At 39.2% G+C, this 12236-nt stretch overlaps 1 protein-coding gene across 1 annotated transcript; it reads left to right on the top strand.

The window, feature by feature from the left end:
* Positions 1 to 958: 958 nt before the first annotated feature.
* Positions 959 to 11633, top strand: stip1 (stress-induced phosphoprotein 1). Its single transcript, XM_074672841.1, has 14 exons — positions 959 to 1091; positions 4330 to 4539; positions 4636 to 4777; positions 5107 to 5248; positions 6037 to 6202; positions 6313 to 6439; positions 6769 to 6871; positions 7287 to 7407; positions 8796 to 8892; positions 8989 to 9113; positions 9228 to 9264; positions 9402 to 9505; positions 9625 to 9797; positions 9895 to 11633. Exons 1-14 carry the CDS (start codon positions 1083 to 1085, stop codon positions 9965 to 9967), a joined length of 1629 nt encoding a protein of 542 aa, XP_074528942.1. The 5' UTR covers positions 959 to 1082; the 3' UTR covers positions 9968 to 11633.
* Positions 11634 to 12236: the final 603 nt, after the last annotated feature.

The following is a 12236-nucleotide window of genomic DNA, read 5'->3' as shown; positions in this document are numbered from 1 at the left end:
AGTATTGTGACAGTGAGAAATTAGAGACATAATGAAACAAAGTAAAATTGGGCCCCTTTAACGCTGCAAACTACATTAACCATAAAACTATACACATGGGGTCAAATATAAGCCAAACTGACAACTTTTTTGAACTACAACTGACAAAAATGCTGATGACCATCTGTTTTTGACAGCAGTGAAAATGTAATACATCGCAAGATATTTTATCATTTGCAACAAAACCATGGAAACTATTTACTTTCCAAGAGACCACAAGCTGTCTTTGTTTCATATGATAGCCTTTATGAAAATGATTCAATCTGTTTTTCTATTAATTACAACAGAAGAAGAATTTCATTGGGATACCCTGCAATTACACACAATGCTGTTTACTACGTTCAAGTGTTTGTAAAGTGTTTAGATGTGGGCAGACTGTGCTGCTGAGTTTGGAGCTGAAACTCATGTGTCTGGCAACAGGCAGGGGCAGAACAAAGTGATTTGGATTGAGATGAAATTAAAGCTTACGGTTTGCCTGCTCTGACAAAGGGTAGCTACAATTACAGAGAAAAACTGAATTTTATTTCACATGAAAACTGTGGCATGGTGAGATGTAGACAATATTCTTCTATGGCAACAGGTTCAAACTCATAACATTGTTTATGCTACTTTCAGTCACATGCCCATTTAATCTATTATGTAAGAATCCCCTATTGGTAAAAAAAAAATATTATTATTATTATTATTATTGCTATTATTATTATAACTTGAATTGATTCGCAGATGTGTAAGCCTTATTGCAGTTCTGGCAAAATACGTGAAACTTCTGCCAATTTTTAATTAAGTCATCATATAACTTGAAAATTATCAATCAGCAAAGTTTCACCGCAAAACACTAGGAGCGCTATTATCCAGTACAACTTTACTGCCTTTTCTACTATCCTCCAGAAAGTTCCGTTCATTCACTATATATTCTCCCTCGACCAACCCTGAATGTGAAAGTGGATTACGTATTTTCTACTTCCTACACTGGCAACCTGCATGTTGTTCAGGGGGAGGCGCTAGTCCGCAGTAGTTTCTGGAAGGAACCTCATGCTTGCACCATGGAGAAAGTGAGTGTTCTGTAACTCCTTTATTATTCACATTTTCTCATCGTTTTTGGATGTAGTGGTTTATCTCCAAAAGCAACTCGAATTAAAGAAAGCTTTCCAACATGGAGTTTGTAGTAAATGTAGTTATTATCCACCTCTTTAAACTGGGACTACAGTGTTTGCTAACATACCATAGCTAGCCAGCGTGTTACTTAGCATCAATCTGGTAGCAAATTGTTTTGCTGGTGTTTCATTAATCGTGGTTTTGCTTTATTGTGCTGCTAAACAAGAATCAATTTGAGAACTAACCTGATTTGTTGCTAAGTTGGGCACTAAATAAAGATCAAAGTTAGCTAGGTGAACCGCTGGCTCATTGGGGGAACTAATGGCTAATATGTGATTGCTCGCTACAAGGTTAGCTGCCTGTTAGGCTAACAAAAATAACTGAAGTTTATCGCAGCTGCTTCGTCATTGGGTTATGAAACGTCATAGATGGGTTTGCAGACATTGCCAATGCGAATTCATATCAAAGAGAGTCGCACACTCATTGCTTATCACTACTGGCTAAATATTCAATGAAATCCCTCAGTTAGCAAATCGCTGTTTCACAGCTCACTGTCGCTCCCAATGTGACCGCTATCATTTATGACAATGGACACAATCGAATCCTTATAAAGCATTGATCTGCATTTTAAAGCGATTAGTTGGTGGAGCGACAGTGGAAATTGCGGCAGTGTGTGGCACATGCTGCAGGAGTATTTTTGGATCGGCCCCAGTGTTGCCCTCACCAGTCTGCTCTCAGACCGGAGGATCTTTCTAGATGCACACCCTCTGCTGTCATGGCTACAGCCGCATTCTGGCCCCAACTGCCGCGTCCCGTCGCCTTTTGTAGTTTGACTCTTCTAGATAATTGCACATTTACATTAGACGTTTTTGTATCAAAACGTCTGAGTTTCCATTGTTATGGCTGACGTGGTCAGTAGTTGGGCAGCTTTCCCTAATAAGCATTGAGCGGAGTGCAGGTCAAAAGTGGGACGGATGGGAGTGTTGATACTATTAGTAAGTATGGCCAGAAGGGAACACACTCGACCCCAACGGCTTTTACTTTAAATTTCACGACCTCACTGTTGAAACATTTTTCGCTTAAAGGTATTGTTCCCATTAAAAACATTAAATTGACATAAATACCTATTTAAAACCTGCAAGTGCTGGTCCCATACCATTTCAAAGGGTGTTTTAGTGAGTGATATATGTTGTCATATATTAATTCTGTATGGGACAAAACCCTTTTTATTTTCACGAGTATTTATATTAGAGTGTGGGTGGTTATAGATTGTGTCCTTGAAAAATAACCAAACCACAAGCTCTCATGAAATAAGTCATCTTGTTTGACTATTGCTGGAGTTGTTAGTAAAAAAAAACAAAGCTTTTTTTCCAGGTAGGCAGCTCCCTGGTAAACGTACTTTGGATCATTCATGATGTGAATTTTGATTTACAATTTGTCTCAGTTGGCTCTGCCTGTGTGTTCAGTTAAACTATTGAGCAACAATAGAAATGCATGGAATTGGAAATCACTGTTTTTACTGTGCCAAAATACATGACAAAAAAGAACCATGATACCTTTTCTTTTTACAACCACAGCCTGCAACCTCAAATAGCATTTTGGCTCCGTAGTCTTCTAGGGTTTTAATGTTTTTGTTTGTGCAGTTTAAATTTGGTCTACTGATTTGAAAGGGAAAATCACACCAGCCCACCCTTCTTGTGCTTTGATTGGTATTTTGGTCAATGGGCTTTGAGTGTCTGATGTTATAGTCATCAAATGAAGCCAGAGGGCTTTCAAAGCTTGTTTTTTTTCCACAGAGAGGAGCCTCTTTCTCCCCTTTGTGAGTTTAAATGTATTAATTTCTGCAATGCAGCTGAAAAGCTTGTCAGAATTCACCAGGCTAACACAAGACAGGAGAAATTGGAATAATTATATAAAATATGATATAATGTTTCAGACTGTGCTGCCTGTATCATTTTCATTAAGCTTTGTCTCTTTTGTGGCTAAAGCTAAAAACTACCTTTTTACTCTAGCTGCATTAACAGTCTGAGTGTTATATTTTCTAAGCTACCAAAATTTTTGAGTTGATGGAAAAAAGAAATAATAATAATATTTTTTTGTATATCACCTTTAAAAACAGCAGTTTACAAAGTGCTTTGACATCAGACAGGACACAACTAAACACGGGGAAACAAATCCAAAACAGGATATAAAAACAAGACCTTAGCAAAAAGCACAAGTCATAGGAACCCAGACAATACAAGAACTATGCAACATAAAATGAGACCATGAAGACAGAAATAAAGGCTAAAAACATATACTCATTAAGAATAAAGAAAAATGCAATATAAGGCAGTTAAAACAAAAAAAGGACAACAAATAAGAAAAGATGAAATTAGAAAAAAGAGAAAAAGACTGAATGCATTGTAGTACCTTAACACCAACACTATGAAGTATGCTAGAATAACAGTTCTGGTGTGCTCAGCGCTGTATGAAAGAGTCATATTGATCCACAGTTTCCTGTGCAGCATTTTATACATCAGCTTGACTTGGTTGCAAAGGGAGCACAGCAGTGAATGGTGCCTAAAATGTCAAAAGACACCATATTTTTAACATTATAACTTTGTCTCATTGATACAGTGGGTTAAAACTCAAAGAGCAATATAACGACAAAGAAGTATGTTCTGTCTTTCATCGACTTTTTAGTACTTACATGCAGGATACACTAGAGCTAGAGGAAATGTGCAAACTGTGTTTGTTTCCTGGGACTGAATTTTGTAAAAGGGTGATTGTTTTGAACGGATCATGACCTTCTTGTTGTGAGGCTAGCTAGCCAGCTAGCTTATTCCTTTTGACTATTGAAGATTTTAAGTTAACCCTGCTATATAGATAGATTTATCATCAACTACTTGGTCATCTTTTTTTCAAGTTTACAGTATTTTTTTTACATTACCATAATGTGTATTTAACATCAAGACAACTTATTATGTGTCATCACGGCTGCACCTACAGTATCACGAACAGCTGAGTGTTAGTTCCTCTCTGAAGTCCTGCTAGCGGCAGCAGCTGTTAGAGATGTCTTTTCCAGTGTCAGAGCTATATTGGGGTTTGTTTTCTTTTGTGTAGGAGTTCTATAGAAGTCAAAGTAGGAGAGCTGAAATATCAGAGAAGTTTGTTCCTTACTTTTTGATTTAAGTGAATCCCCCTTGATCACAGGTCACAGCATTAAAAGACCAGGGCAACAAGGCGCTGAGTGCAGGGAACATTGATGAGGCTGTACGCTGCTACACCGAGGCTTTGGCCCTCGACCCTTCAAACCATGTCCTCTTCAGCAACCGCTCAGCTGCCTACGCTAAAAAGGGAAACTACGAGAGTGCTCTCCAGGATGCCTGTCAGACCATCAAGATCAAACCTGACTGGGGCAAGGTGAGAAGTCTTTGTTCTTTATTATTCCACTGACAAGATGTTGAGGAAATCAGATCTTAATAGGCGTTTTAAAACCTTTACATTTTAATCAACTAGGGCTACTCCCGAAAAGCTGCAGCATTGGAATTTCTTGGCCGATTGGAGGACGCAAAAACAACTTACCAAGAGGGCATCCGGAAAGAGCCAAATAATCAGCAGCTAAAGGAGGGTTTACAGAACATTGAGGCTCGACTTGCAGGTAAGAACTGTTGGATTATTTTTCCACTGTTAAAGTGGCACTACAATATAAAAAGTGTGTGACTCACTTTTCCCTCCTACATGCTTAGAGAATTTAGAGTTGGCTGCTGAGGGATCACTAAAGTAAAATCTTATTGTGAGTGTAGAAAGAGGGTAGGCAGCCATCAGAGGGTTTAAAAGTTGTGATTCATACAGTGAAAGGACAAGTGTTTGGGGTCGCACAGGAGAGAAAAGTGTCTGAAAGTTTGTCCTACACCAGTGGCTGAGTATACAATGACCTCATTTGCTGATGTTAATCTAACTAATGGACCTTAATTCTCTCTTCCCCAGAGAAATCAATGATGAACCCCTTTGCCATGCCCAACCTGTATCAGAAGCTGGAAAATGACTCTCGAACCCGTGAGCTGTTGTCAGACCCCAGCTACAGAGAGCTGCTGGAGCAGCTCAGAAACAAACCATCAGACCTCGGCACGTATGTGGCTTTTTTTTTTTATGAAATGTCTGCTTTTCTACTTTCTCTGAATTAAGATACAGGACTATGCTCTAAAGCGAGTATACCAACAGTACAAACATTGTCGCACTTTCAGTACACCCTTCATATTCCTGTAACTGTTTTCAGACATTAACCACAGAGGCTGCTTGTGAAAATACAGAAGTCTGAGCCAGCTGCTGGCTTTATTTAGAAAGAATCCTTTATTTCAAGTGCAAGTCTTGGCAAATTAGTCATGGGCATCAGATCCACACCTCACAGCCATTAGTGTTGCCGTACACTGAGCTAATTTACCGTACAAGTAGCTAGTAGGATTGCACACTCCACATGACAAAAACAGATGGTACTAGAAAGAGTTACACAGAAACTGCCCAATGTGGAGTTCAATGAATGCAGTAGGAAGCAGTTCAAAGGAAAACAGTTTAAACCACTTATCACTCGAGGACCTCAGAAACAGATTGTCTTCTGTACCTGTGCAACTTGTGTTCCCCATCCTCTTCCTGCTCTGCCCACATAATCACCTTTAGTAAGCCAAACAAAATATTTCCATTTGTTTATGTTATGATATACAGCGCTCAGCTGTGAAAATTATGAATCAAGGCTCTCATTAATGTTGTTGCTCATTGCTGCTGTAAAATAATGGCAAGGGTCTTCATCAATTCTGAAAATTTATCACAAGTATGCCTTAAACAGAAGTAGCCAAATTTTAAAAAGGAGAATACATTTTCAAGAACATTAGAAATGCATTTATCCGCCTGACCATCTCACAGGAAGCTTCAGGATCCCAGAGTGATGACCACCCTGTCTGTGTTGCTGGGTCTGAACCTCTCTGAGATGGAAGAGGAAGAGGAGCCCACTCCCCCTCCTCCACCCAAACCAAAAGAGACTCAGCCGCCTCCTCCCAAAGAGGAAGACCTGCCTGAAAACAAGAGAAAGGTAAATCCCTTCATTACACCCTTCACCTAAATCAATTTCCCACCATATTGTCCCCCTTAATGAATTTCCATTCTTACTTCTTAATCCTCTTATTTCCATTTTTTCAACAGGCCTTAAAGGAGAAGGAGCTTGGAAACGCTGCGTACAAGAACAAGGACTTTGCAACAGCACTGAAACATTATGAAGAGGCGGTCAAACAAGACCCTACAAACATGACATATATATCTAATCAAGCAGGTAAATACTCTCAGCTGTTAGCATGCAAACACATATTTGATCAGAAAAATACTGAAGTGCTTAAAAGAGTGATTCTAAATGCATTCATAGAGGGTAACTGAGTTTTCCTAGGGGATGAAATGTTCTTCCATCAAACTTGGGGTCAGAGTCAATGGCACTTAAGCACAAAACAACTAAAACTGCAGCTTGAAAACAAAACACATTCTAGGTGGAATAAATTACGTGGGCCAACAGGCCAGAAAAATAAATCTTTTTATTCACAACAGTTCAGCTCAGTTCACTCTAACTTAACTAGCTCAATAAAATGTTACACTCTTGTTTTCTTTTAGCGGTCTTCTTCGAGAAGGGAGACTACGATAAGTGCCGAGAGCTGTGCGAGAAGGCCATCGATGTTGGCAGAGAGAACCGTGAAGACTACCGACAAATTGCAAAGTGAGTTCTACAATGTTCTCTATACTTCTGTCTCTATATGAGCAAATCTCTCTTTCCCCTTGAGGTGGGAGACAGGCCTGCTATTCTGCGGGGATCTTCTTAGGCTCTGAACAAACCAGCACTTTACAAGTCAAGTTGTGCTTTAAAATAACCACTGGGTGGCAGTGTTGTTTTATTATTTCTCACTATGAACCATTTAATCCATTCATGTGTCCATTGAGCTGTAAAATGTTATTGTACTCTGCACAGCTGTACTCCTGTGACTGATTTGTGTTGTTTAACTGAAAAAAAGAGAGCAGGAGTAACTGAGCGCACCTTTCCGAGTAGAAGGGGCTCCACATTCACAGGTGTTTGCTGAATGATGTCACTGTGATGTAACATGTTTATTTTCACCCTTATCTTTCTTTTTTTACAGGGCCTTGGCTCGGATTGGCAACTCATATTTCAAGCAGGAAAAATACAAAGAAGCAGTTCAGTTTTTCAACAAGAGTTTGACAGAGCATCGCACTCCTGACGTCTTGAAGAAGTGTCAGCAGGTGCGTATCAAGCTGAAATACTCTCCTAAAGTTGTCAGACTCAATGTAAACAGAAAATACACTCAATTTTATGAGGTAATTATTTTAAATTTAGTGAGAAAAATTAAACTTTATGTTTTATATTCAACATAATAAAGTAATATGTCAGGGCTTTTTTTTCTTTTTTGTTCAATTTTGATGATTATGGCTCAAGGTGCTTAATTAAAAAAAGGATCATCATGTGAAATATTTAGAAAATTTCCAGAGATCAATGGGATTTAAAAAAAAATCAAATTAAGCAAATGCCTATGTTCTGAAATTGTGTTTGTTTCCTAACACATGACTGGTTTAGTGCTTCTTTATGATGAAGCTGTGCATCAAAGTGATGTCACCTCAAGATGACCAGCCTGTGGACCAGCTGAGTGTTTTTTTCATTACCCTCTTCCATACATACTCTGTGGGGTTCAAATCAGAGCGGTTGGCTGGCTGACTAAGCCCAGTGGTGTCACAGTCACGAAATCGTTTGGTGAAAATGCTCTTAACTCTTCTGGGAGACGGCTGCATTGACTTTGGACTTGACCAAACACAATGGAACAACACTAGGAGATGACATGGTACCGTAAATCATCACAGACTGGACAAACACCTTAGATTATGTGCCTCTCTGCTCTTCCTCCAACTCTCGGACTTTGATTTACAAATGAAACGCTAAATTTACTTAGGAGAAGTTTGGACCACTGGGCAACAGTGCAGTTCTTTTTCTTCAGTTTCCTGGTGAGACACTCCAGGTGATGTCTCTGGTTCAGGAGTGGCTTGTTGTGTGACGGTTGTTGCCCCTCTCCTGAAGATGGTTCTTGATGCACTGACAGTCCTCTCCTTTTGCAGCTCTCCCAAGCTGTTGAATCGACTTTTCTTTGTCAACGGTTCCCCTTCACAGTCCTCTCAAGGCTGCAGTCATCCCTGCTGCTTGTTCCACTTTTCCTACCACGTTTTCTCTTCCAGTCAACTTTCCATTAATTTACTTCAATAAAGCACCGGGCAGGAACAGCCAGGATTTTCAGCAATGACCTTCTGTGGCTTAGCCTCCTTAAATGAGGGAGTTAATGATCATATTTTGGATAACTGTCAAGTCAGCAGTCTGAGAGGGAAACAGTATTTCTACTGCCACAATAGTGCTTTACACACACTTCAAATAAAATCATATTTTGAGGATTTCTTTTTTTTCTCAAGCTGCCAGCAATGATTATCAAAATTAAAAAAGTGCAGAACACATTTTAGTTTCTGTCTCTAATAATTCATTTGCACTTTCTAATATTTTGAACTTCACAATAGTTAACATAATTAAGATGCACCTGCCAACATTAAAACGGAGCATCACTCAAACTTGATTGTTGTAATTGGTTCCACAGGCAGAAAAGATTCTGAAGGAGATGGAAAAACAAGCCTACATCAACCCCGACTTGGCCCTGGAAGAGAAGAACAAGGGCAATGATGCCTTCCAGAAAGGTGTGCATCGTGCTTGTAGCTTTTTTGGATTTTTCCATTATCTTGGGTTCTTAAAAGATCCTTCATAAATCTGAACTCTCCTTCTTCTTACCACAGGGGACTACCCATTAGCCATGAAACATTACAGCGAGGCCATCAAGAGAAACCCCCATGACGCCAAACTGTTCAGTAACAGAGCTGCATGCTACACGAAGCTGTTGGAGTTTCAACTAGCCCTGAAGGTACAGTTCATCTGTGTGAAACATCTCAGCAAGAGTGAGCCAGTTAATGAGTTTCTAACATCAGAAAAAGGCTCAATTTTAATTAATGACCTTCTGATATATTCTTTTTTTCAGGATTGTGAAGAGTGCATCAAACTTGAGCCCTCTTTCAGTGAGTTGGAAACATTTGTATTTAATGTTTTATTATTTATTTGCTTGATGATCTTTTAGGAAGGAATGTTTAACGATTGTAACTTTTCAAGTTTAGTTTGAGCAAGTCTCACTCTGGCTTTTCTCATCTGCCCACAGTTAAAGGCTACACACGTAAAGGAGCTGCCTTGGAGGCCATGAAAGATTATTCAAAGGCTATGGATGCTTACCAGAAGGCTCTGGAGCTGGACTCTTCCTCAAAGGTATTTTCTTTGTAACAACTTTGAAGTAAACCTCAGTTTGTAAGTCGAGAAAGACAGCAAGATATTGGTTCTTTTTATATTTACCTTTACCTTTTGCCATCTGCCTTCCTTGAACTCAGGAAGCCACAGAAGGCATCCAGCGCTGTATGATGAGTCAGGCCATGAGGAATGACAGTCCTGAGGAGGTGAAGAAAAGGGCGATGGCTGATCCTGAGGTGCAGCAGATCATGAGTGACCCCGCCATGCGTATGATCCTCGAGCAAATGCAGAAGGACCCACAGGCACTTAGCGAGTATGTTTTTACCTGGCTTCCTGTCTTTGTACACAATGTTTTTTTCTTTTACAAAGAAACGATTGTTAATTCTCTTTTCCTTTAATTTGTTTCTCAGCCACTTAAAGAATCCAGTTATTGCTCAGAAGATTCAGAAACTCATTGACGTCGGACTGATAGCCATTCGTTGATGAAAAGCACCACGCAGAAGTGTGCAAGAAACTCCAAGGCAACAGTGGAACAAATCCCTCCAAAATATTACACCCTCTTTTTGCCTTCAAATTCAAAAGAATACTGTCCTAGGTCTCACTTTGTGTATGTCATGATTTTTTATTATCAGTTTCAAAATTTTTACATCGTATTTAAGAAAGCATCTTGTACCTTGTCATTTGGGAAGTTGGAGTATCCAGAAAACCGAACCTTGAACAGCAGGATTTAAGTATACAAATGCAAAAGTACAATACAGTGCACCAGCACACTCTGTGTAAAAAGAGGAAGTCCACACTAAAGGTTCACATTTTCTTATTGGTTAATGGTTCAAAGATATAAGATGAGAAATACATGAATTTGTATCTGCAAATTCCAGATTGTTCTGTAGATTACAAATTGGAAATGTCAAAACTTGTCTCCTTCTTTACTCTGGTGTCCACCTCAAGGCTTGACTAAATATGGTGCTTCAAAGTTTGGGTGTCAAGTTTTTGTTTCTTTTTCTGTTTTCATTCTCACAGAACTCCAGTGGAGGGCTGAATCTTTAACTTGACCTCTAATATGCAGGTCATAGATCTATAAGTGTTCTTGGTTAAATTTATGTTCTTGTTAAGAAGTGATATGAAGCCCTGTTTTGAGACAGCAGCGTTTGGTCTTAACAGAGACTAAAATTTGTACAAAGATAACATCAGGAAAAGTTTTCTTGCATGTAAGTGCAAAAAGGACAAGTCAAGACCAGCTGCAACCAAGACTTGTTTTTAAGAATTTAGGGATGATTTACCATAATAAAAGTTTCAAGATTGATTCGCTACCAAGAGTTCATTCAGCCCTTTTGGCTACCATGTTGTTGTTTCTGAACAGGTTTTGAAACTAGAAAGTGAAGCTTTTTTGCTGGGAGAAATATCAGTAAAGATTGTCAAGAGAGTGAAATCCAACAAACTCTCCTGGCATGAATCTTAGAAAAAAAAAAAAAAAAAAAGAATGGATGGATTTTGGTTGTTAAAGCTAGCATCCACTGATTGAGTTATGGGCGTCACAAGTTAGCTCTTTCCATGGAGCGTCTTAAAAGTTTGTTGTCCTGCCTTAGGGCACGGAAGCCTCTGTGCTGCCAGTCCCTTCTCTCGAATGTGCGTTTGGAACATCAAGTGATTCTTGAAATAAAACATACCCAGCCTTCGAAAGCAACACACCTATCTTCCATTTAGAGTGAGTTCAGGAAAAATCACATCTTAAATGTCATGTGCAGTATGCCACATGTGGCTTCAGATACCTCAAAGTCACCACATTGTTGTATTTCTGTTATGATAGTCAAAAAAATATAAATCTGTAAGTAATTAACTGTAAAACGTTTTTTTTTCCTTTTCATTTGAACAACAGGTAATTGAAAGTTATTGAACATTGTATCTCGGCACAGTTGAAATGGGGATGTGGACATTCTTCAAAGTACTATTGTAATAAAAACACAACTTGGACACATCAAATGTGGCACTCACGTTATGTAAAGGAAACTTTCCCAAGAAGTGTTACTGGTAGAAATACAGTATCTGAATGTAAATTGAACGTATGCAGTGGCTTTTCTGTCCTTGGGAACAAATAGTAGTGACAATGAATTGTTTAGTTGTACTATAGTGGGTTGGAGGGATTTTGGGACCACACAGAACACACACCAAAGTGCAATGGAAATATTCTTTAAAGGAGCATGTGTTAACATTTATGCCTGTCAGTGTCTACACAGAAATCTTAAAATGACCTCTTTAACGTAAAGTGTCAACGGACACTTATTGGTTGAAGCGCCATAATTTAACGCATTTAGCTCCACCACGTGACCATTGAATACATTTTTCAAGGCTCTTAAAATGATCAACTTCTCCATATGGCACCCCTGTCTTCAGGATACATGTACAGTTGCAAGAAAATGTGTGTGAACCCTTTGGACTTACCTGGATTTCTGTATAAATTGGTCATAAAATTGTTCTTTGAACCCCTGGATTCAATAACTGGTTGATCTTCCTTTGGCAGCAATAACCTCAATCCAACGTTTCCTGTTGTTGCAGATCAGACCTGCGCAGTGGTCAGGAGGAATTTTGGGCCATTCTTATTTCCAGAACTGTTTCAGTTCACACATATCCTTGGGATGCCCAGTAGAAATCACTCTCTGTAGGTCATGCCACAGAATCTCAAACAAGTTGAGGTCAGGCCCCCGACTGGGCCACTCCACAAGGTGTATTTTCTTCTGTTGGAGCTGTTCTGTTG

This window comes from Halichoeres trimaculatus, unplaced genomic scaffold, assembly GCF_033239565.1.
Source record: "Halichoeres trimaculatus isolate MK-OKI-2021-1 unplaced genomic scaffold, fHalTri1.1 fHalTri1_scaffold_6, whole genome shotgun sequence".
NCBI lineage: Eukaryota > Metazoa > Chordata > Actinopteri > Labriformes > Labridae > Halichoeres > Halichoeres trimaculatus.
This window is presented reverse-complemented; position numbering and strand designations above follow the sequence as displayed.